The sequence below is a fragment of the Dermacentor albipictus genome, chromosome 7, assembly GCF_038994185.2.
Source record: "Dermacentor albipictus isolate Rhodes 1998 colony chromosome 7, USDA_Dalb.pri_finalv2, whole genome shotgun sequence".
Taxonomy (NCBI): Eukaryota; Metazoa; Arthropoda; class Arachnida; order Ixodida; family Ixodidae; genus Dermacentor; species Dermacentor albipictus.
The window spans coordinates 91,207,231-91,234,064 of NC_091827.1; the positions used below are offsets into that span (position 1 = coordinate 91,207,231).

General features: G+C 44.7%; 1 protein-coding gene across 1 annotated transcript; it reads left to right on the plus strand.

Annotated features, from left to right (window-relative positions):
- LOC139047528 (uncharacterized) lies at window positions 1–26,598 on the plus strand. The gene is made up of 6 exons (XM_070521356.1): window positions 1–135; window positions 6,327–6,482; window positions 13,768–13,928; window positions 15,384–15,463; window positions 20,625–20,711; window positions 26,363–26,598. Exons 2-6 carry the CDS (start codon window positions 6,375–6,377, stop codon window positions 26,581–26,583), a joined length of 657 nt encoding a protein of 218 aa, XP_070377457.1. The 5' UTR covers window positions 1–135; window positions 6,327–6,374; the 3' UTR covers window positions 26,584–26,598.
- The last annotated feature ends 236 nt before the right edge of the window (window positions 26,599–26,834 follow it).

Below are 26,834 nucleotides of genomic sequence, written 5' to 3' on the forward strand. Positions count from 1 at the left end.
ATCGTCCTTAACGAGCGCTACGTGGTGAGGCCATTATAAAAGGAGCGTCCGTCGGACGCTTCGCTCACACTCGCGTGAAACGCGCGGCGACTTCTGGTCATCAAAGCTTACCAACTCGGAGCACTCTCTGCGCGCGTGAGTTACACTGCAACGATCCATCCTTTGCTGTGCGCGCGTTAAGTGTCGTGTGTGCTGTGTGTAAGATTTCACTCGTGATCGCATTTATCCGCGGTAGCATTGTAGGCGTTGGCGCGAGGTTAACGCTGTCCGTGCGACGAAAAGGGCATCTCGCGCAACCACGTCTCCAGTCTCAGGCCGCGTGCTTAGGATGCGGAAGGCAGGCGCAGTGTACGGAATGTCGCCGAGGTTGTCGTGAATCCGCATCTCGTGGGTAGTCGCACGATATTTATGTCCACCTTCGAAGACGCGAGACACTCCCTAAGTGATTTTCTTTTTTCTGCTGTGGCGAAATGTTAAGATGACGTTGCCTACTGTGCTAACATTAGCAAATGCTCACAAATACTCGAATGTGCTACAGGAGGACGCGAATAGAAGCCTGTTGTTGTCCGTTCTAGTCAACAAGACGAGCGTCGCGTTTGCTACCCTACATTGGGGGAAGGGAAAGGGGGCTAGAAAGAGGAAAGCGGGAGAGAGTGAACACTGTGCATGCGCGCAGCAAAGTGCCTTGCAATCAAGATATATATATATATATATATATATATATATATATATATATATATATATATATATATATATATATATATATATGTAAACGGCCTTAGAAAAAATGTAGGTAATCTATAATTTTCCATTGGTACATCATTGTACCAACAGAAAAAAATGTATAATTGCCATTGTAGTTCATGGAGAATTTGTTGAACAGTCATAAAAAAGTAGCCACCGTGAATTCATTGTATATCCATTGGAGTATTATTGTGTTGTTTTTCCATGGTATATTCATTGGATTTTGATTGCGTTGTTCTTTTATGGGATCTTCATTTGATTTTCATTTTACTGTTTTTCCATTGGGTTGTCATTGTATTGAACTGTATCTCCATAAAGTTGTCATTGCATTTCGTCCTCATTACAATGACTTCATGTAAGATAATGCTTACCGAGATTCGAAATGAAGGACAGGCAACAGCAACCAACAAGAAGTAATAAAAAAGGCATAGTATAACATATCTTATTTATCGCGAAAGCAAAGACAGGTTGTTTTTGATGTAGGGAACACTGGCTCCTGCAAACTGAGCAGGTGTATCCTGAAAAACGAAAGGATAAAATAAACAATGCGCAGCTTTAGCAAACTAAATTAGCAGAAAATAATACCTATTTAAGCCACAAAGCTAAGCTTGCTCACAGCATCACTTCAGATGCACTACATTGCCAAAAAAAGAAAACTAAAGAAAGGAGAGCAACTGGCAGCACACAATAAGCGTTTTTGCGAGCAATTACTGGCTCTTCTGGCATGCTCTCAACGTTGTTGAGGGTTTTTCTTAGTCACTTCACCCTCTTTCCAGCTTCTGTATAAGTAGCCTCTTCACCCCCTTGCGAGCTTCTGCATAATGAGCAAACACAACAACCACTAATTCAAAGTATATTAGTACTTCAACAATTTGAGCGAAAAAGCACCAAATGCTAATTCATTATGCCGAATAATATCTCACGCTTAATAATGAACTTGCGGCACCTCTGTTCTTTTTGTGCATCAGCCATTGATGCCCGATTTGGTGAGCCTGGCAATTAACATGAGTGCGGTACATGACACTTTGTGATCGCAATATGTGAGAGTTGAGTGAAGCCGAGAAGTCTTCTATTAAAGTGTTCCAGGTCTTCACACATGCTGCACAGATAGTTCTGAAATTAGGAATAGGCATATACATGCACAAAATTGAAACAGAAAGATAACTTGGGTATTTTTTTCAAGCAGCAGAAGAAAGGGAAAAATCGGTACGATCAACAGATTTTAGCTTTTCAGCCACAGTATTGAATATTCCTCATAAATTCTATTACAGATTGAAGGCTAACAGGCGCAACACTGCTGCAGTGTGCATTTTTTGTCCCGAGTCATCGAGTTCTTTACATAAACCGGCAAGAGGGCCTCAACACCTGCACACCCAGAAATATTACAGGGCACGTACACAGGAGCTGTTTATGTGCAAGGGTATATTCAACTGGTTCTTGTTCTGTTACCACTGTTTGTTCAGTGCGCCCAAGTATATTTCGCAAATGCAGGGAAGGGCCTTGCACATCCTTTTTATATTCACACAATGCATTAACCAGATAGTGTAAGAATGTTTCCTGCTGTTGATGTGTCATGCAAGTTGTCACCAGCATTACACCCAATGTGCCCTGCCTTCTTGTCCAGATGCTGTGGATGGCACTATTTAAAGAATTGTACAAATGCAATACTGCATGTCAGCTACAAAATGAAATGCAATCAAGGATAAGAATGTATCTAAGCGCTTGATGCTTATGTAACCAAGCGTTCCTTGCTACCAGCTACTGTGTTAGCGATGTTTTTGCGTGACTCAGTGAATCAGCTGAATATTTCTCTTGTTCACTGCAAATGTTTTAGGTATGTTGAAGTAAAAAGAACCAAATTCTTTTACCAACAGTTTTTCGCAGAACATTTAAAACTTCAGACAAAAATTTCTATTATGACATCTTTATGACAAGAAACTTTTCCGCGTGGAGTACATAAAAGTAGCAATTTTGGTCGCATTTTGGTCAGTCCTCCGAAGGGGAAAATAACCGAGATTTGGGACAAAGGTTGCATCTTTTCTCTATATTATTTAGAAGTTTGCATGCTTTCACAATGTTTTTTTTTGTTTTTTTGCGCGAAGGAATATATTTACAGTAACACCAGATTAACATGTTTTTATCTTTGATACGCCACAGCTGTGTGAGTAAAATGTTATTGTTTAAAATATCCAGAGTACACAAATAATTTGGTAGAAACAATTTTGTAACATGAAGAAGATACTCAGGGCAGGGGCAGAAACTGGTGGCGTCGATAGCGTGCGCTTTGAGCATTTTTTTTCAACTTTTCTTTTACAATACGGCAGCATCCGATTCGCGAACGATCAACCAGCCTGTTTTATTGGACAGTCCGCGTTCTTGACCATGAAATTCCGTCGCCCTCTTCAGCAAGCTACGATCCGCCGACTCTGACAGATGAACTTGGCAAGGTGATTGCACCTGATCTTCCTCCGGCACAAGCAGCTGACCTCCGCCATGTCTTGGAAACTTACCGTGACATCAGTGGTCACCCATCATATTCACACCGGAGACGCCAACCCGATACGCCGCCAGCCGTACCGTGTTTTACATGTTGAACGACAAGTGATACAGCGAGTAATCGACAAGGTGTTGACTAAAGGCGTTATCAAGCCATCTCGCCGTGCGCGGGCGTCGTCTGTTGTCCTTGTCGACAAGAAGGAAGGCAGTTGGCGCTTTTGTATGGATTACAGGCACCTCAACAAAATCACACGCAAGGATGTCTACCCCTTGCCGCGTATTGATGACGGCTTGGATTGCTTGCACAGATTCAAGTAATTTTCATTGACAGACCACCGATCAGGCTATTGGCAAATTTCGATAGATGACATGGACCGGGATAAAACTGTCTTCGTAACACCTGAAGGCCTCTACCAATTCGACGTTATGCTCTTCGGCCTTTGTGGCGTCCTGGCAACATTAGAAAGAAGGATGGACTCCTTACTTCGCGGCTACAAATGGTTCACATTGCCTCTGTTATCTAGACAATGTCATGGTCTTTCGACCGACATTTACGCGTCGTTTAACGTGTCAATCTGCTATTCTTGCTGTTTTCCGACGAGCCGGCCTGCAATTGAACTCATCAAAGTACACCTTTGGACGTCGTTAAATAACCGTTCTTGGCCATATCGCCAGTGTCGCTGGCGTTCAACCCGACAGTGACAAGATTTACGCTGCCCAGAACTTTCCTGTTCTGTCTTCCGGCACTGACGTAAGACGCTTTGTTGGACTATGCTCGTATTTCTGTCGTTTTATCAAGAATTTAACCACAACCGCTCGCCCACTTGCCGACTTACTTAACAAGGACGTTGCTTTTACATGGGCCCTCGCTAAAATCAAAGCCTTCTCTGCTCTCGTAGGCTTGCTCGCGGCTCCTGCATTGCTGGCTAATTATGATCCATCTGCCGCGACTGAACTTCACACATGTTCCAGTGGCCATGAAACTGGGGCTGCGCTTTTTCAATGGCAGCGTAACGCAGAGCACGCGATTGCATACGCCAGCCACCTTCTGTCACCCGCCGAGAGGAATTTTTCTATTACAGAACGGGATGGATGGATGGGAAACTTTATTTGGTCCTGCAAGTAGTGATAATTAACCACTAAGCGGGCCGCTCCCACGTCGGGACCGGAAGGCCAAGCCTCACGGCCACGTCGTGAGCCTGCTGGACAGCCCAGAATTGTTCATCCAGGTCCGGGCTGCGAAGTGCAGCCTCCCACCTGGAGGCGTCCTTGATCGCCGAGTCTTCAATTCTTTCGCAAGACCAGAGCATGTGTTCGAGCGTGGCTAAAGCACCACAATCTTGGCAATAAGGCTCTGTATACGTCTCCGGATAAAACACGTTCAGCCTCCATGGGCAAGAATAAGTACCAGTCTGTAGTAAGCGTAATGTTAGTGCCTGAGCCCTGTTTAGTTTAGAATGAGGCAAACTCTAAACCCTGCGATTAAGAAGGTAATACTTCGTGATTTCATTGTATGTGGAAGGGGAGTCTCTGTTCTCGGGGAGTACCGCCACGCCGTGGCGCGAGGCAGAGTGGAGGGTCAGATCTCGCGCTGCCTCATGAGCGGACTCATTGAGATTCGGAGGGGGCTCCCTCAATCATCGCAAGGTGAGCAGGGAACCAACATTAGTAGTGTTGAGAGATCTCACATGTCTGCATAATTTTAAAAGCAACCTTAGACACAGAGCTCTTCTCAAAGGCCCTAACGGTCGACTTTGAATCGCTATATACAAAAGGCCTGCGCCTGTCAACCAGGGCGAGCGCAATAGCCGCTTGCTCCACGACCTCTGGCCTATCAGTCCGAACGGTAGCAGCGTTAGCGAAACTGCCCTCATTGTCCACGACAACTATGGTAAACACCTTCGTCTCCTTCCGAATGGGAGTGCCTGGCGTTAGTGTAGACAGTTGCCAAATTCCGCCCTTACTTGTGCTGCCACGCATTTTTTGTGGTTACCGATCAGCACACCTTCTGTTGGCTCTTTTCACTTAAAGACTCCACTGGATGATTGCGTAGATGGAGGTAAGGCTCCAAGAATATTCATTTGCTGTTTTATGCAAGTCAGGCCGTTTGCCCAAGAACGCCAACTGCCTCCCCCGTCATCCTGTCGATCGCCCGAATTTGACGCGCATGACGCCAACTCTTGCCACCTGGCCATTTCTGATATTCACGACATCTGCACTGAACAAAGGCGTCATGACTGTTTACGTGTTCTCATCGATCATCTCAATTCTGAACACTCGGACCCCACGCTCCGCATATTCGTGCTCCGCGACATCGTTCTCTACCGTCGCAGCTTATGCCCTGAAAGCCCAACCTTTACTCGTAGACTCTGCTAAGGTGCAATTGCACTTTAACACACACACACACACACACACACACACAAACACACACACACACACACACACACACACACACACACACACACACACGCACACACACACACAAACACACACACACACACACACACACACACACACACACACACACACACACACACACACACACACCAACACACGCGCGCGCGTGTGTCTGTACACACAGTGATAAGGCAAGCAAACATGTTTCTTGAACAATGTTTGGAGCCTGTCCAGCTGCAATCTATGGAAGAGCATAGGGTTATCTACGTGGTGAATGCATCCTTATTGACCCGCTCTAAGAATTTCGTGTTTGACAAAGTACGATGAGATATTTCAGACTTTTACTAAAGCACGAAACACTTTTTAAATTAGTTATTCTATTGCAACCTTATATAAACATGTAAATTTACAGCATACGCAAAATTGTTCGCGCACACTTCTTTAAAGCAGAGCTTCGTTGTATGCAGGTGTAGCGTTTGGTTTCTACCACGTCCACAGCGGGAAACGGTGCGTTAAAGGCATGCAAGAAACCTTCCGCTGCTCAACTTTCGAATTCAATTTTTCCCTTCCTGTAACTGAAATGTTTGTACCATTATGAATACTCCCAATTTGCGCTTTTCTTTAAGAACAACCTTAAAAGGTTATACATGAAATATCCGGCTCCTAATCACTGTTCTACTGTCATGCAGGTCAACCTGAGTGTGTTTCAAGGGAGACATCCATAAGGCTGCTTCAAAATGGACAAGGCTACGCTTTCGCTGACCATTCTGTGTGCCGCCTGGTTTGCTACTGGTGTAGTAAACACGGCTAGACAAGCCACCGAAGAAGAGTTAGATGGGTGGAGGGTAAGTACTGAGTTATTGCTTTTTTTCGGATATGAGGCAAATAATTTGAAACACAAAATTATAATACACGTTTTGCTTAGGGAAATATAAAACCATTTCGCCCTTGAACGAAATTGTATGTACAAGTTGCGAACTTGAACAGTCTTGTTGTACACAAAGGTTACCACAGTGTACCAGTCTGCAAAGCTGATTCAAGTGTACGCCTGTCGCTTTGTAAATGGTGTCATGAATTTATAAGGCATATTGCATGGAGTCTCACGGAATTAGCTGACAAAGATATACGTAAAACGTGCAGCCCGTGCCGAAGTCTTCAAGGAGTTATGGCTACGTAGAAAAGTAATAGAAATAGCTATAAATCCAAGGAGACTCCGGATTCACTAAAGTAATCTGCTACGAGGGCCGTTCCAAAAATATTGACCCTGACCCGCATCCTGTGGGTTCAGGAGCACATATGATGGCCTATTTATTTCTCTTTCCCTACATAGCTGTCAACGAGACCCCCACACTTGTGCCATCAATTTACGCAGCTGCAGTGATACCACTAGGCATCCTCAGGTTGACCGAGGAGCCACGACATGACTTCGGTGATGAGCGCGTCATCATCGGCAGGCTGCCTGCTGTTGAAGGAGCGGGAGGCCTATTGAGTGCATGCGACGCCTGCTGATTTTGATGACTGCTTTTAGTTTCGGCAGCACGTTATCCTAGTAGGCTCCCGTTTCGGTGGTACCAGTGACTTTCGGCAGGAAATCTGTTGTCAACCATCGACTGTGTGCGTCATGTGTCCGTCTTTAATGCATCAGCACTTGGGCTTTCACCTTCAAGTCGTCTTAGCGATAACATAAAGGACCCTGGGATTTTTATCTCTCGCTTTCTTTCCATTCTTTATCATTTTGCGAATGCAAGTCCATGACTCACCTAAATTATTACAAGCCTGGACTTTCCTTGCATACCTTATTATCTAATGATTACTGAATATACAGCGTGCGACAAACGCACATACCGGCGCATGGTAGCAATATGTGCGAGCCTTTCCAATTCCTACGGAAAGTGTCAAATATAATTCTAAGCTTTCATAGGTTACCTATAATTCTTATTAGGCATGCATGTGATCCCCGCTGGTGACAGCCGAGAGACGTGAATGGGTGTTCTCAAGAAACAGCGCTGTGATATTCAACATCTATTGTGCGTGAATTATGCAAGCTACATACAATCCAGGTGAATGATGAGAGTAATCGCACGCACGCATGAATGCTTTTGTAATGCCCCCTCCCCCCCCCGGCCCACGACTCTGTTGATTCTAATGATTCCAGCACATCCTTGACGCGTCTTACACGCCACGGATTTATGCAACTTTTGCAGTGCCCCGCTTAGAAAAACAAAAAAAACACGTTCTTTAAACGCCGTCATACTGCGAAAGCTTTCAGTGCGTCGTGTGACATTCATTGCGAAATTAACCGAGAAAAAAGAAATCTGCGAGCACACATCTTTCGGCCAGCAGCGTCGAGGAACAAGTAACAAAAATAACAGTAGTGCCGCTGTCAATCCCACTTGGTCGGCCGATTCCTGCGGCGTGTTGCCGTGGCCGCGAACTGTTGGCTTCTCCGCAATGCTGTGGAGCAAGTTTTGAGCATTCGATGGCACTCTGCGAATAGTGGCACTAGAAGAATCGCTGAAGGTGGCGTGAGCGGTGTGCGGAAAACAATGTCGCAACTGTGTCTCTCCAAAGGGAGCCTGTTGCCACGCCGGGAGCGTGGGTCAACAGAGTGGAGCAGAAGAGGCGGTGGTGCGTGAGATGAGAGGGCCTCAAGCTGCGCCTCGTCATCAAGGCGCTTCGCCGGAACAGATACCTAGACGCGACGCCACGGGGCAAGACGGGTTGTCATCGACGAGTGGCGCAACCCAGAGGGGACGCTCATAACATCCATCCATCCATCCATCCATCCATCCATCCATCCGTGTCCCTCTCGATAGACGGGGCACGGGTTATCTCTCTCTCTCTCACCTCCACTCTCCACTGGGCTTAGCTGCTGCGCGCGCCTGCTGGCCCTGGTGGCCGCTGCTGCTCCTTCGTCTCTCGTCGCGCAGGGCGTCGGTGGCATGTGGCGTTGGCATGTGGACTGCAGGCTGCTGCTGTTTGCTGGCTTGGGCTGCGCGAACCGCTATGGTGCATTACTCGCAGCGCAAAACTCGAACGACCGCTTAGCGGCACTCAATTGGGCATTAATGCTTACGAATTCACAACTCATAAAAAGTGATTAGGTGTCCTCGGATTCGTTTTTCTTGGTCATAATGGTAAATATATGTTGCGTCTGGTGTAACCAAATTTGCAACAGTCATCTCGTCTTCTTAAGGGGGGACGCGGTCTTCGCGTAGCAAGAAATGTCAAAAAATCGATTTTTTGAAAATCCTATTTTCAGTTTTTATAACTCCTTTTCTAACCGATTGCGAAATATCCCTACTGAAAACCACAAAGAAGTGCTGTAAAAATTTTTTGAATCAGTAAAATTGGCGAAAGATTTCGCTGAAATCATGAAAGAACAATGTTATTCACGCCTCATTATCTCCGGAACGGCGCAAACCAGCGGCGCCATCTTAGTCTCGTCAGTATGCGCATTTCTCTGTCTTCAAACCTGCGCCTCAGATATCTCCTCGATACAGAAACAAGCGCACAAAAACCGAATGATTGAAGGTCGTTCCGCAGTCTCCAATTGGCCGCGCCCGTCACGTGGTTCCAGCGTGGTCCACCATTGTTCCGGCGTTGGCTCCGTAGTGGTGTCGTTCTCTCGGCTCTTTGCGGCATTTGCATGTCGGGAGCTCTAGACAGTCTCGTAATCTCGACGAATGTCAAAACTGCGCTACGCAGACATCGCAGTAGCGCGGCCGATACCTTCGTTTGTGGAACATCGTAGACCCGCGGATAAGCATCTCGAGCATCGGTGACGCGGGCTTCGCGACCGAGCTTCGCGCAAGGAATCGTCGCACATGCGGCTAAGCCCTTCAGTACTCGATGTTCCCGACCATCGCGCATGCAATCCTCGGACCCTCGCTTAAGTATTTCGTACACCGGCGCCTCTGATTGCGCGACTAAGCACATAGAGCGTCGACTCCTCGAGCCAACGGCTAGGCATTTCGCGCATCGACATTGCGGACTCGCGTAAAGGCATATCTCGTAATCTTGTAAAGGTGCGTAATATCGTAATTATAGCTATCATAACACCCATTCATAAAGAAAACCTCATAGCTCTGTTTGCTAGACTCCTGTAGCCAGGCACACTCGCCTGGCTGCAGAAATGAGGCATCGTGCAGAAGCACAAGGTGGGAAGCACCTAGCAGCTGTACGGCTGCCTATGTATAAGTGGCTCTCTGATCCCGAAACCGACAGCCATTGTCAAATGAAGATGACTCGGATGGCTGCTGAAAGCCTTGATTCAGTAACATGGTCGATTCAGCGAAAAGAAAAAAAAAAGCCTGCCTGATTCCACTGGAGACTGCTATCAATGAGGCAGTCCACAGGTAGAACACTGGAACTATATTCATACTCACCCAGAGCTTTGCACTTTTTTTCTTACCTGAAACCCGGGCACGATGCTCTTTGTAGAGCAGCAGTAAAGAACGCCATACTAAAAAAGGCGAACGAAGGCGCACCAGGTCAGGTGCCACATGTCTAAGAAGCCCCACATCACAAAACACACCAAAGTCTACAAATGTGGTGAATTTTAGAGCACTGACGAGAATGTGAAACTTTGAGAGTCGTTTTCTCAAAAACCATTATTTTTTGCCTTCCTGGTCAGTTTCCTGAGCAAATTTCTTTGTTGGCGTTTAGCCTATTTTGCTGCTTTTTGTCATGTTTCTTAGAATACTGTACAGGTCGCGACATCCTTGCTTTCTTATCTTGATAATTTATAAACCTATGGTGTGGCTATTTCTTCATCCAAAACGTGTGCTTGCTGTAACGGTAACATAAAAAAATTAAATTACAAAAATATTGTGTTGGGAAAGAAAGGCAAGAACGTCACGACCTTCAGGACGCACTTAGCTATGCATTGTGTGTTTTAGGATCCGTAGGCCCTCTAGAAAACTAAAAGGATAAAATTCTTTGTATAAAACGTTCGCAAGGTATCATTCTGGAACTTTTTTGGAACCATCAGGGAGGCGTTCCAAATATGTGTGCCAATTTTCATAAACATCCATAAAGAAACAAGGAAATTGATTTTTAATGCCACCTCTCCCCTTAAGGCACGAGGTCAAAGGTTCACGACTGTAGGTCACTTGGTCGTCTCTGTGAATAGCGGAAGGCAAGTGAGAAAACCAAAGCACTGACACGTATCACATGGGCAGATGTTCCTGATTATTATTTTATATAGATTCTACTGCTCGTAACCTTTTCAGCCATTTGTTCAATTGTTATACGGCGTTCTTTTGATAGGGCAGCTTCCAAGTTTTTAACACCTGTGCCAACAATGGTTGCGCAAGGTCGACTGAGAATCGGAGGCGTTTTGACTCAGTTTTGTCAACATTTAAACTGCCGATGCCAGTGCTTAAAATGTCATACGAAAGGGCATCCGTATCATGGACCGTACTCATTTCATGAAACAATTTTTAAGGTGTGTTGCAATTAGGAGAAGTCTAGCAACTGCTCGGTCACGGTTTGCCAGTGGCTCCATTCTCCCGCTTTCCTCAGTCTTCTGACCTGTTAAACTGAAATATCCGCTAGGAAAGGGCGGAATGCCTTTTTATAACTTAAGATTCACGTGTAGTACTGTGTGAAATTTCCTTTATTCATTGCAAAGTGAAGTGGACCAGGAGAAATCTTTATTGAAAAACCCTTGCATGTCACTGAGAACGCTGACAAATTGGTGCGCTAGATGTGAATGAGCTAAAGCTAGTGATTACTTTCTTGCACCAATCTAGTTTATTAAATTGAGCTCCAAAGCCGACGTGTGTTTTGTGCCAAACGGCAAGGAAAACTTCTTTGTAGTAATAGGCAGAAAGCACTTTTGTATTGAAAAGAAGCAAACTTTGGTTTCAACGATCACTCAGGGATAATATAACTGAGATAAGATGAAATTTGGTACAGATAATGGCAAACAAACACCGTAGTCTATTAGCTGTATTTGCGTGCTTTTAGCAGGTACATCTGATTTTTTGTGTAAGAGTTTCGCCCAGAATTTGCTTGAAAAATTACAAGCTGAAGGCTATTAGGTGCGCATTCTGAAGGATATTATGAATATTGGGTCGTTAACTTTAACTTGCTTGAAAAAATAATCAGTGGTGACAAAAGTACATTAGCGTTCACTCGGTGGGACATAACGCGCATTGTTGGAGGTAGCATAGCCATCAGAAAGCTGAACTTGTTAAGTCAGCTGGTCAGCTCTGACTGATTTGTCAAATGTGCCCACAGAGCCTGCAAAAAGAAGAGAAGAGAAGTAAAATAGATGTGTGCGCTTAATTCGAGATTGCACCGTTGGTCAAAAGGGCCAATGCATATTTCAATGCCTATATGCCACCTAGTAAAGTGATAGCCCCTCAGGTATCTCAGCGCTGGCATGTGGCGGCGAACTGTCTGTCAGTCCAGCGGTAAACCACAGCCTGAATGAACGAGAGAAAGAAAACACTAGTAAAGTGTACACATAATATAAACGAACATGGCATTTTTAATAAGGGCATTTTTAGTAGTAGATATTTCAAATGAAGTGCTTATGCGGAGTTTAAATAGTACATATAGCGTAGCCGCCAAGGCTTTTTTTTAAGTAGAAAAGAAATTCAAGGTTTTAATCTTTCAATGAACATTGTTTTTTATTGCTTGTTGGGCGCTAGAGCGGTGAGAATCGACATTGAATTAGTTTTTGTTTTCATTCGTTTAGTGCCAATGACGTTGTGTCGGGGTGAAGGCAGACCTTCGAGATAAACTTGGGAACTATTGTAGCCAAATACAGTAAAAGCTCGTTAATTCGAACCGCATGGGGAAGCCGCTTCAGTTCGAATTAACGAAAGTTCGAACTAACGAAAGTGAAGGAGAGCAACAGTACACTGCGATTTGGAAGCAGTAGGGAATGTAAGAAATTTGGCGTGTCAGAATGTGATGGCGTGTGCCGCGGGCATACGCCATCTTCAAGTCGAAGCTCTGGGTGTGACTGTGCCACACCACCGATGTCCACAGAAACGAACGTTAGCCGAGGCTTAACACCATCACAATGAATCGCGACGGCCGATACCTCCTAAGCTGAAAACAGAGGTACACAACCGATGAAGACTGCCGAGACGAAGACGCCGAACATGTGAAGGTGGCGAAGGCCCTGATTCGTTGGTTCTTGATTGCAAGCGCAGCTGCGGCGAACTTGATTCGCTGTGTTTTGGCGCTTGCCGTGACATCTCCGCACAACATTAGCAGCTGTACAAGATTTGCAAAGCCTCCGAGATTCGCAACGGGCAAGAGGTGTCAGAGGTTACGTAGAACGGAGAGGCGGCAGCCGCCGCTGCCTTCTGGCTGACCCCGCGTCGGTTAGATTTTTTTCCGATTTTGCCTTCTCTCGCCGTTCTCTCCGTTTAGGAGGCAATACAGCCTTGTGTGTAGGCCGTAGGCGCGTTTCTCTGGCCGTGTGCCAGGCGAGCGTAGTTCGAATTATCCGTGAGGGAACCTTCTCGCGTTCGAATTAACGGACTTTTTTATACATAGACTTCTGTGGAGCTTGGCCGGACCAAATCGTACAGTTCGAATTATCCATAAATTCGAATTAATGAAGTTCGAATTAACGAGCTTTCACACCACATTCCTCACGCCCCTGTAGCGTGCGGTTGGGCTTCACGGGAGTGCTACATTCGGAAAACGGCAGCAATTTTTTTTACATATATTCTGATGCACTCCTTGCAATCCCTCTGCCTACAATTTTGCTGTATCTTTGTGTTTCTGTATAGCGAAAGTCACGTAGCCCTCATTTTCATTTGCGAGACTGTATCGTACGAATAATTGCCGCTGGTTGAGTTGGTTCCCGTTTCTTTTGGTGGAAAAGACATGAAACCACCAGAAGAACACCCACGTGACACACTTTCCTGTCCGGCCGTTTCACACAGGCTTTCATCACTTTTCCACCGTAAGATCGATCGTACTGTGAAGCAGTTTAGACGTGCATGAATTACAGAATGAAATGCAAGTAGGAAACGAGCAAAATGAATTTCAAGCTCGTAAAAAAAGTCCATACTCAGTTCAAACAAGTGCACTGAAATATGCAATTATCTCACTGTGAATTAGTGATGCCAAGTAAACCACGTTTTTCGTCTTGCTCAGTTTTTACAAACAGGAGTGACTCTACATGTCATCGCGAGGAATTACGACCCGTTGGGAAATAATATATCGGACTGCCTAACAACCACAACAATTCACAAGAATGACAAGAACCACACAGCAAAACAAATTGTGAAGTTCTGGAATCACGCGGCCAGCAAATGGTAAGATACTACTCAAGATACACTCATGGAAGAGCCACCTAAACTACATGCGTTCATTGAACATGGGCTTCCATGTTCCTTAAGTGTAAAACAATGTTTGACTATCTCCTCACGCGGAACCGCTTATAGTGGTGTGATGATGGGCCGACACACTGTTAGCTAAAGGTTTGTTTGTTCTTTAAGATTAACAAGAAGCAATGGGGATTCGCTGATAGTGTAACACGTAGAATGCATATGAAATAGACTCTGAGAGAAAAGGACCTTGAGCTAGTGAGTGAAAAGACTGGGCAATATGTATGCATATGACGGCAAGGGGCTCGCGAAAGCATGGCGTACATGGACCGCAACGCCGAGCCTATTGTACCTACAATGGTGCATTTCATTCAGGTGGGTGCGCACCTAAAGCATGTTTAAACTGGCGCCATCTCTCTTGCAATCATGGACGGAAATTCGGCATCAGCGTCTTAAATAAGCGAGCCAATAGTGCGTTAAGCAACATAATAGCAAGGGATGTCTCGTTTTATTAGCGTGCGCTCGCGAAAGAGCAGATTTGATGCGCAAAAATTCATACCTGGCTTAAGTTTTCGTACGTTGACGGGGATATGAGCTCGAGAAATGTGCGACCGTGAGTCAGGCATTCTAAAGATGGTCACGCGAGCACTGAAGATGAGCCTTAGAGTGGTCGCCCTGGGAAAGCCGCGGCTGAGAAACGAGACGAGTAATAGCACATCAATTAGAACTTGAAATTGCGAACAGTGCAGTTCAGCAAGTGATTGAAACTCGCTGTTTCTCGTTGCACTGAAACTCTTCCGGAGCCCAATTGGTTATTTCACGACACGAGAACGGCACAAATACTAATGTTGCAGCAGTACAATGCAGGCCCTCACACTTCTCGCTTATCTGCGGAGCAAACTGACAGAATGCGAGTAGAAGTGTTTGCCCAGCAGCCCGAAATGTAGTAAAATCTGAGGTCAGCGATAGAAAGCACAAGAGACGATCTGTGCAGCAGTTGGTCACTGTCCCTGCAAGACTGGTACCGAGCGCTGTCTGAAAGGAAGTTTAGGTTTCCGGATTGGTGGTAAACGTTTGGGCAGAGAGGTGGAGACAGCGTAGAAATTTGGTGAAAGGTCTGAACAATACAGTGAAACTTTCGGCTTGGGTAATCTAGCATTTCACATTGTGCAAAATTGTTGCTCATTACTTTCAGGCTGACCCGCGAGTCATGACATGAGTAAAGGATGCATGCAAAATGGGACAAAGGGTTGCCTTTGAATTTTTCCCGAATGGGTAAGGGCGGGTTCTATCGAAATAATTTTGGTGCCAGGCCACCGCGACCAATGTGCTCTTCTCAAGAAAAAACTACTGTGAACAAGATGTCTTGTGTGGAACGAATGACTGCGATTTTTTAAGCAATAACGACGAAGGGTAATGTTTTACAAATGTTCTTTTTTTCAGGATGTCCATTAACCAGGGTCTAGCAGCGTTTAGTAACGAGGAAGGAATGTACAACACCATGAGAACAACTGAAGGCTCAGGCAAGCAAATATATAAACTTCCACGTTATCGTTGCCAATGTAGACTCTCACCAACACACCATAATGTTTCAACCCAAAAAGTTTCGTCAACAAGGTGTCCTTTTAGATACATATCGTATTGCCTTCTATAAGTTTTGAAATTATTTGTAAACAGTTAAGGTAATAGTAAACATTCTGTTATGAGACGTTTTTGGTCATGGACACTGCCTTTTTCGGTATCGCATTCGTAGATGAAACACGGTAAGTATTGGCAGCAAAAGCATTATTCTGGACTATTACTACTACCACGATGGCTGCTGCATGAGAGCCGTGTTTCTTTAGATGAATTCATTTATTAACGCTTACAAGGAAGGAACACTTAGCAGAATTCGACTTTCCAGCTCTTTCCTTTTATTTTCATGTATTGAAAATGACTTCGTTATGAGGGAATATCAATAGCTTATTAAGTACCTGCGGTATGGGTCAACTACGCAATGGCGGTTGGCATATTAGACAACACTAGGGCTATCAAAGTTGTCATTGTGGGTTGCCATAGAATAATTATGATCACACAGACGTTTTTAGAGCCCGCATATGTCCAAGCAAACCAAAGCTAGCGCTTACGGCGCGCATAAGGATGCCGTTGCTTTTTGAGTTCTTTACTAAGTGCACACCAACGGGAAGACGGGGGCTGGTGGTCACGTCCGAGACTTTTCGTTATTGGGCCGTATAGTACTTAACTAATGAAAGTTTTAAAAATTGATTATTGCTCTGCACGTCAATTCACTTCTCGAGACAGCAGTCCACTCACAAAGCGGACACCGCCATATTGTCGAAGGGAAATTCTTTGCCGTGCCCGGAACGTCATCTCCTTCCAATAAGGTAGTGCATGGTGTGGCCTCTTAAATACACGCTCAAACGCCACCTCTGTAGGCGCGCAGGGCCCCGCCAACAGGGTTCTCGGAGGTCGGCCACGGGCGGCTGTTGCACAGCGGTTCAGCGGTTCGCGCATCTGGTTCTCAGCTGCATATATGGACAGTAGTTTTTTTTTCGTCGTGGTGTCGGTGGTCCTTTCTTTTTTATCGGCACATGGTGATTGCCAAAAAAAAGGAGGCGACCTGAAGACAATTACTCTACCATGACAACGCGTGTGACGGAAAGACGGAAGCAACAAACACCGTTTCAAACTTGAATCTCCTCAGAAAACTCACGTTTACGTGACTGGAGCATTTGCATCACAGATGGGTACAGGACCCCGGGCTGATGCATTAGCGTGCGATGAAAGCGAAGGCCTTTGTTACGCAATGTGAATGCCATTAGGCTCGAGCCGCAGCGATCACTCAGCGGTCAGTGGTTGTGAAACAAAAAGCGCCGGCCACCTAGCAAGCCGAGCAACGCCTTTCAATTGCTGAGCACTGTGCGTGGAGAAGATGACCGTCTTCTCATGTTTGTTGTGTTAAAAAAGCAAACAATGTTCTGCCGCCTAAACATAGTGACGAAGATGTGATATCGCGGGCTGGGTTAGCATGCTGATGCTACACTTTGTCTCATCGTGCCAACGCACGGTATACACACACAACGCACGGTATGCGAAGCACACATAAGGGGTGCCTTTCATGGCCTGCGACGATCGAATTGTCGAGATCAAATTAATGTCAATTTTCACAAATACTGAAGAACAGAATATATTTAAACAATGCGTTTACACTTCCGCCTGTACGTGACTTTATGCCCAAGATTATTGCGTCAACTATTTGCTTCCAATGTTAATTTTTTGTTCGTAGCGCGAGTTCGACAATGCACGAAAGTACGAGATGATAGGCGTGTATAAAAAGGCATTCAGGGATTTCACGTGCTAAAGGCACGATATAATTATTAGACGCGCCATAATAAGGGACACCGAATTATTTCGACCTCCTGAGCTCGTTTAACATGCGCTCAATGCAGGTACGCTAGCGTGTCTGCATTTTGGCGTCATCGAAGTGCGTCCAGCGTGGCTGGGACTTGATCTTGAACCCTAGTACTAAGTAGTACAACATTAAAGCCAGTATGCCATTGCGTAGTATCTCTGGTGTTGGTTAGCAATTAGGCGTGTGGTTATCAGAAAGAGGTACATACACAAATGCTGAATACCAACTGAATTTTGTTGGGCAAATATGAATATAAAGGAACATACAAGAGGCTGATATGAGAGGTCAGATTGTGTTTTTCGTAAATATTTTATCTGTTTTTGCCCCAAACACGTGTTTTCAAAATGTTGCTGGTGGTCATTGGACCTGCCAATTTTGCCTCAGTTGTGTGATCCCGTGTTCGATAACTCTGTTCCCTATATTGCCACGTAGTAGTGACGGTGCAAACTGTGAATGACAAAAATAGCTTTTGACTGTACGGACTTTTGCCCCCCCGCCCAAAAAAAAAACAGGGGCACTCAAAGATTGATTAGGTTTGATTCTCTTTACCCTACTGCTACTCATAGAGTTACGGTGTCTATTCTCACCCGTCTATTCTCAAAACCATAATCAAACGATAGTCGCAAACACAGCTGGCGATTGTCGAAATTCTTGCCAGGGGGTCGAGCGCTTCGGCTTTTAAACATCAGCTATCGAAAGTTCCAGAGTAATCGCCGTTGCCCGCGCAGTTTTTAGATCATACAAGGTTCGGCGAGGACATACACACTAGACAGAGTAACGATCACGTCCGCGTAAGTTCTATATGAGCGCTTCTTGCTCTAAGCGACAACTTTTAGGTTGTCAGCGGGTGAAACGGAGTCCCCGAGAAAAAAGATACGTGCTCGTGTCAATATACGTTCTGTGATCGATAATACTTGGTAGTCAGCGTTTGTATTTGTACCTCCTCAACTAAACACACACCCATCTTCCAGCGCTTCGATACCTTGCTTTGCATTCAAGCCATGTCAATCACTACAGTGTGAACAGTCGGTTATCTAAAAAGGCGGCTGCTTAAGCGCAGCGAAGTAAATGACCATTTTGTGAGACTGAATAGTAAGTCTCTCACTCGCGTCATTGTTTTTTCAAGCTCGCACATGTTACAATGGTACATTTGATACAGGCTTTACAGCTGGATAGTATTAGCTGATTCCTAGTACATCGTGACCATAGAATGTCGCTGGAGTTCCCCGTTAGTAACCGCCATGATGTATTGATGTTACATAAAAAAAAGAAAAACAAACATTGATGAAGACTTCTCAGGATTGTGGCGAACATGGGACGCTCACATGCAGATATTCGCAGCCGTCTACCACAATCCGGGCAATACAGTCGGCGCAGCCGAGATAACGTCACCAAGACATTTATTTATTGGTTTTAGCGGTATACTGTATATTGGCTTAAGAAGCAGATGTATCCGATACATATACAAAGTGGCTAAAGCATATGCGCTATCCAGCATGTCATCGGTTCGGCGTTCCAGTCTTACATGCGAACTGGCAATGAAACTGTCATATAGACAGTCATATATAATAGATGCTGAATAAATGAATTCTGGGGCATTACGTGCCAAAACCACAATATGATTAGGAGGAACGCCGTAGTAGGAGACTCCTGATTAATTATGACCACCAGGGGATATTTACCGGGCCCCCAATTGACGGGCACTGGCGTATCTTGCACTTCGCCCCCATCGAAATGCTACCCTCGATGTCTGGATTTGACCCCGCGAACTCGTGCTTAGCATCGGAACACTATAGCCGCTAAGCCACAACGGCGGGTGAGAATAGACACTGTAACTCTATGAGTAGCAGTAGGGTAAAGAGAATCAAACCTCTACGAGCTGGCATTGTATACAGTTTGCTACGGTGGCATATGGTGCCTTTGAAGTTCCTACAAATAGTCCTTTTTTCATTGTGCAAAACATTTAATTATTTGGAAGGACGGCAGTTTATTTTATTTAGTCCTCCACAAAGAAAGGCTGATTACGATCCTCGTGTGTAGAGAATAAAATAAAGGGAAATACAAGTACAAACTCACGAGACAAGATAGAGAGAGAGAGATAGAGAAAAAGGCAAAGGAAAGACAGAGTGGTTAACCAGAGATTATCTCTTGTTGGCTACCCTGTAGCGGGGTAGTGGCAAAGGGATGCAATAAGTGCGAGAGAAAAAGAATAATAAAAAATAAAAATAAAGAAACAAGACAAATTTTTTGGTGCGCCTATAAGGTGCACGAGAATATAACAATAGACCACCAACAAATTGAAAGATGTTTCGCAAAACTAGCTGCAATAACAAAAAATAAAAGCCCCAAGTAAACAAAAAAAGAGAATTTCAGTTGATGTGCGTAGATTTTTCAATATGTCATCACGCGAAACTGCGTAAGAGCTCCTGACTACTACAGTACGGAATGCGTCGCTGAATTTGTGTCAAAGTGTCAAAGTTGCCCAATACGACAAGCTTTCTGGAGCTTCGTAGAGCTTAGATTCTGGGTTCTGCGTTTGGATGCAGTTACGAGGATGGTATATTCTTGTGGCTGGGGGTCAGCAGGTTAGCTCCTTTGCTTGATTCATACATTCCTCAGTGGCTGGTGAATGCACGTGAGGTTAGGGCCAGCGCTGAGTAACTGGAAGGAAACCGCGAAAGGTGCGCCGCTGGTTAGCTTCCTGTCCCTTATGTTATTTTAACGGGGTCACAACTTGTTAATCCCATGCCACGAAGACAGTGTCCAAGACAGTCCCAGTTTAGTTATACGCCGACGACATCTGCATTTAATTTTTGGATTACAGCCCAAAGGTCAACTCTCTCTGCGCAGGGAGTTTCAGTGCGTTTCGAATACTGTAGCCACATCCTAAAATGCGCGCTAGCTCGATCAGCAGCCGTTTACGTCAGAACGAAGCAAAGTAGCCCATAATCTGGCTGTATGGAACATCTCAATGTAGTGCAGGATGCGAGATGACGCCCCTATAAATAGGGTAAAACATGATGGCCTCGTCATTGAATTCTATGACAGCCAGCATAGTTTTTATCACCGCCAGCAAGTTGTACCATAGTTTAGAGGGCACTAGTGTGCACAACGGACAGTTTTCTCCGAAGTTCGCCTCTTACCGGTTTGAGTCTAGGCAGCACTCGTCACACCGCATGGCGATATAACGTTGTTTTCCTGCTGCTATGCTCAATTGCACACGGGCAGACTTTTTGTGAGATAAGATGTTCATGGATTCTTCCTTTCTTTAGCTGGTCCAAAAATGTGGTACAAGTTTTTGCACACGAGGGAATCCTGCTGCGTGATGGAGGTCGGCTACTTGGGAAGTAAGCGGACAGGTGAGTTAAAAAAAATATTCAGCTTTTTTTTCTTGTCGGGCGAGGTAATGCGCTCCACCAGCTCGAACCGGCGTAACCACTAACCGCTTATACGTCAAACAAAGTGACCACTAGAAACTAGATTCCGCCACCCTAGACGATGGACACACTAAAATAAAATACAAATGCGTTGTTCAGGAATACTTGGGAACACGTACTATCGTCAGCAATATGAGCGGGAACACAAGAGCGCGTGTCAGGTATCCTCGAGCCCTGCTATGAGCGATACGTGGCGGCCGTCGTCGGAAACAAAGTGGAAAGGAGGACGCTGTTGTGATAACTGTTGGCACTCTCACCGTGCGTCGCTTTATGCAAAGTGCGGAACATTGTGCACCAAAGCGTGTCCAATAGCAGCACTTTTTTGAAGGGTAAACGATCGAGAACTACTTCCCTGGGAAATCTGTCCGTCTGTCCGGAACGCGTGACACGATGTGCTCCATAATATATACATCACGTCCTACGGGGGTATATCTGAAAATACCTTACCCTAAACGCAGGAACAGGCGCCTAGGATCTCCGCTCAAAAAAAAAAGAAATAGAATGATTGAAAAAAAATGGCTCGCTGTAAGTTACTGTGCACGCAACCGGCTTATCGGCTATCGGCGGCCAGTGAAATGCCCTACGCTGCCATTTCGCACAAACGCAAACGCGGTGGGAGTGCCAACAGTTAGCGGAAGAGCGCCCTTCCTTCCCCTCTATTTTCGATAGCGCCCCCCGCGTACCACTCTAACTCGGTTTCCAAGCTATTGGTTATTGCTCGCGATAGTACATTCCAGTTTATGCAGACATTCAGCCTCTAATCGTTCTGCTGTAAGAAAAAAATTGGCGATTTTAATGAAAGTTTACTTATCAAACTTCAAACCCATTGGACGAAAGCTTTGGGCCTTAAAAAAAAAAAAGCACCGCGAGGTGCGTGGTGCATACGCACCACGACAAATGCGGATTTGTGCTCTGTTAAGGCGTATCACTTGTAATTTATTGGATCACAGTGGAGTTCGCAAGAACTGCTACGGATAAGCGCTTTCAATTAGAGGCTACGGGCACAGGCTTCGCGAAAATTTGGCTCTTTCGCAAATCCCGCGTCTCGTAAACTTTTGCGGCTGACTGTACGTATGTGTAGAATTGTTCTAGAAGGCAACGTTCATTAAGTGTGCTTTTATTTGAGCTTGACTAACTGTACATTTTTTGAAAGAAAAAGCAGGGAAAAATTCCAATCATCAATAGAAGGCCGAGTCCTGGGTCTTCTGCTTTGTGTTTCGCCCATAATCGTTTTGGTATTTGGTAATCCCATCGAAGATGAAACAGAGATCAGATAACTTCTTGATAATTGGAAGATTTCTAGACACGGTGTTTCGGTGGATTATCACGATTATTTCAGCGGATGAACAACGTTCTTGAGCAATCGTGCTTTTTAAGAAGAAATAGTTCGTGCCCTAAAGCAGAACTGATAGTTGGGCGAGTTGGTACGAATTCACAGTAAAATATTTTCGCGCGAACAATTGACAAGGACACAGTGAAGGCGGACACACGAGCGCTTTTGTTGCACATGCTCAGCGCTGATAGCTGGGGTGTATATGTTCTGTATCATTCCGAAAAGAAAGCGCTCGTGTGTCCCCCTTCACTATGTCGTTGTCAATTGTTCACGCAAAAATATTTTGCTATGAATGCGTGCCCTAAATATTAAGATAGCAAAGCCAAATTCTGTATTCCGAAACGTTGACCTCAAACTATAAATACCTTAAAAATTAATTTATACACACAATTTATGATCTTCACATTTTGAGGAAGTTAACGCTGCTAACATCTGCCATATGCTAAAAGCCTGCCATGAGATCTTCAGATAAGCAACACTTTTGCTTTCGCTTTTCAGATCTGTTTCTTCATGCAAAAAGAATAGCAAGCTCATTATTCCGGTCGCTTGATTACCATCTGTCATTAATTAGACATAAGGCATCAAGTATGTATGCATTGCTGGGGATCCTACATATGTCGCCAACAACTACAAAAGCAGACTGCATCTACATTGTGCAATCTGGTATGAAGCAAAACAAAAAGCTCGGCGAGTTGGAACTGGCAGGCGCGGACTACTACTGTACAGAAAATAAAGATGAAAGTTGCAGAAGAAAGAGATACAACGCTTGGATTTTTTATACATAGTTCGTGCTATGCCGCTTTTTGTGTCAGTTTTCAGCATGGATACTTAGTGAGTAAACGACCGCTGGAAGAATCAAGGAACCTGAAGAGCAAGTTTGCTTTTATTCACAACAACATGATTCCAACAGAGCAGTAAGCGAAGAATGCAGGGTTAAACTAAAACTTTTTTTCTATTTGAATCCATAGGAAAACTGACAATGAAAGTTCTAGGAGTGCAAATTGCTGCCAGTGGGAGCTGAAACCACAATCTCCGCAGGATGCATACGATTATTTACGAAGTGAGAGAGGATCGCAATGAAAAGTGTGTGCGCTCTAGGACCACTGGGCCGATAAAAGATATTTCTAGAGATACAGCACCAGAGACGCATATGACTACACCCGACAGAGAACGCTGTTTGTTCTATAGGAATGCGTGCTCGATACAAGCACACTTCAGTGGTGACTATAAAGATTGTAATAGCTACTGCCAAAAATATTACTCAAGAAAGGATTTTTGCAAAGTGATCTGGCGAAATTAAAAATTCGACTGAGTTTCAAGGAGATGTGGGCAAAACGTGCGTGATCACGTCCGTAAGTTCTATGTAGATTACCTAGATCAACTAGAAAATGAAATTCAATTGACGCTTCGGTTCCGATTTCGCAAAACTGACAGAAATGCGACTGACGCCTGAAAGAAAAAAGGCGTGGCAGTGGAATAGACATGAATTCACAAAAATAATTTACGGACAACGTTTCACGTAAGCCAAGTTGAAGTGCGTAAGTGCGTTCACAAAGCGGTAAAACTGTCGTTAGAGCTGCTTCGTTATAATATCTATCACAAAATGGGGACACTGCGGTTGCAGGGTGATACGAAAGCTGCGGTGATGAAGTATCAGAGGTTGCGTAAGGCTATTTAAAACGCCAGAATTGTCGCAAAAAGGATGTGACTAGGGGGAAGTGCTAAGAGAGGTGCAGATTACTCTTCACATCACGTCGCATATCTTTAATTCCTCAAAGACTATTTTAGGGGCTATTGCACAAGGGGTGGTTACAAAACTGCCACATGATGTGAGACAGTCAAATGGCTTATCAGCTACATTCTTTAGAAAAGTAGATGGACAAGGGATTAAAGCGACTTCGTGGAAAAGGCCGTTCCATGTTGATGCTACGTCTGAAAGAAAAAAAAAACGAAGTGGAAAATTCAGCAGTACAACCGGGTGAGTGTAACGCTTGAAGTGCATGGCCGGTGCGATGATATATGCGTGCCTAGGGTGAGACAATAGCTGGGCGACTGCGGTAGCTGTAAACGAATTCGTGGAACAAAGGCGTTGTCACAATACGGTGGAGAAGAGAAAGACTCGACGACCTGGATTCGGCCTTTAATGATGGCACGCCGACCTTGTATTGATATATGGAATGAACGAATCTAGCGGCACGGTTTTGTGCTGCTTCTGGAGCGTTGAGGGAAACGAGAACAAGGTAAAAGCTCGAGCTAACGTCTCGACAATTGGACTTGTCTTTTTCGAGGTGACATATGCTTTGCTCAGCATGGTGTTTATATATAGGTAGAGTTCTTCTAAAGCGCAGAAGGGGTAAGGTGGGTGGATGGGGCAACGACTGAAGGTGTGTTAGCGGCGAGGGTGTAGAATGGAGAATAAATGATGGCTGCTCACAAGGCTGGCGACACGGCCATGTGTCAGCCGGCATGTCAACGGCCGTGTGCACAGCACGCGTCTATTATCTGCTTTACTGGAGGTCGTGGGCTATTGTGTCTCTAAAAGGGATAATAAAAGAAAAGGAGCGGTACAGAACGGTGTTCTTGTAAAAGAAATATATCTGAAATGGATATATATATAGCCTTTGAGCTGTGTCCGCGCTATGTCCGCTTAATCCGACGTTCCTTGATTATCCTGTTTCACCAATATATTGTTTCTTACAGAGGGAACATTCAAGCATATAAATCCCATGCAAACTTGCACAAGCAAACCTAGTTTTCACTTCCTGTGTATAATTATTGGTGGTGCTCTTAATTTTAATGTCATTTCGTAGGTACCTACAGGTTTTGCACCTGGGACGACAAGATCATTTTATTACGGGCGAATGACGTTGGCTGACTCTTGCACGCACTCTTTAATGTTTCTGTTGCAGCGATAGGTAACCCTTAGTACTTGCGGGAACGCTTTTCTCAGACGCTCCTTACTTGACAATATTGTGTGGCATTTTTGTAGAATGTTGTTTATATTTGGGAGGGCATCAGAATATTTTCTTATAAAGGCTGCTTGTCTGCTAGATTCTGGTGTAAGCTGTTTCTTAGCTAATTCCGACTGTCTCTCCACTCTTGACAAGAAATCATAAGCTCTGCTGAGAGCAGCTTGTGGATAGTTTCTTTCTGCTAGCGTCGTTTTAAGGTCATTTAAGTGGTGGATATAATCGTTGTCTTCGCTGCACGTTCTTCTAATTCGTTTCGCTCGTCTGACATGAATTCCCTGCTTTTAGTGTCGCGAGTGATGACTGTTGTAGTCTAAATATTGCTGGCTATCCTTAGGCACCTGGTAAAGCGTCGTTCTCAGTTTTCCGTATTCTATGTAGACCGTCGTGACGAGGAAGTTGATTTGACTATCAGAGTGGTGAGCAGTAAATTTAATACGATTGAAATGGATAATTGAGTGGGTTAACGGGCTTGTGCCTTGTTCACATATAAATATGTCGTCAATGTGACACAGATAGGTATGGTGTTTTAAAGGGTAGGATTTCAACAGGTCTGCTTCAAGCTGTCCCGTGAAAATGTTCGCATACGTGGGAGCGAATGGTGTCGCCATGCTAGTGCCGAAAGTTTGCAGGTAGGGAATAAAATTGAATTCGAAATAGTTGAGCGTGGGACCCAATCTAAAGAGCGACATGTAAACTTCAAGGAGGGTGCGCTTGGGGATTGATTGCGAGGGATTCCGACATGGCTTCGATTCATTCACTCATGGGTATGTTAGTGTAAAGGGCAGCAACATCCAAAGTTTCTTGGATAGCGTGGTCGGAAAGGATGTGGTTGGCTTTGGTGCCGTCAATAATAGGTAAGGTAGTCTAGTTCACTGATGACTCACTTTTATGTGAACATTTGTGGCCTACGAGTAACATTTACCAGAAACCTTCAATGGACGATATATGTTGTTACCAATTCAATACTTGACATGAACGGAACGCACAGCTACCATATATGGTATAAGCTTTGCTAGCGAAAGTGGCAAAAAGATAGCTGTAAGTACAAATGGGCGAAAAAAGTTATGAACTGTTATGTATTTCTGCTCTACACACGTTTGCAAACTATTCCATATTGTGGGTAAACGTGTAGGTAAGAAAAACGTACAAAAGAAACAAATCTTCGTGCGTTGTTTACATGTATAGGTGAGGGGAAGCGTGTGTCTGTGACCACACGCAATTTATGCACTCTGGTATTTCAATAAAATCTGTCCATTTTCCTCTTTCAGTGTTAAAGGTAAAGGAAACTTCATCAAAGGAAGACACAAATGGACTGCACTGTGTCCTGTGGGTGAAGGAAAACGCACTGGCTGATCGGCACACATCGTGCGAGCAGTACTTCTTGCGCAACTGCGTCACCGAACATGTGTACACAGTTTACAACAGGACAGAATGCATGACATCACAAGCAGGACTTCAAAGAGACGCCGGCCTGAAAAACTTGGGATAAAGAAATCAAGAGTGAAATGAATGATGTGGCTTTTTACCTATTTCATCGTTTTAAGTCGGTATCGCGAAACCAGAATCTAAGACTTGTAAATAGTGACTACGGTGATTTCAAGCATGAGCTAACTTTCTGGCTGCAAATTTCAATGGGAGCCGTGCTCGCCAAAGAATACGGCGCACGCTGTCTGGGCTGTGGCTTAGAAGTTGCTATTCTTTTCCCAGCTACGGACCTTGTGAGATTTCGCTTAGGGAATT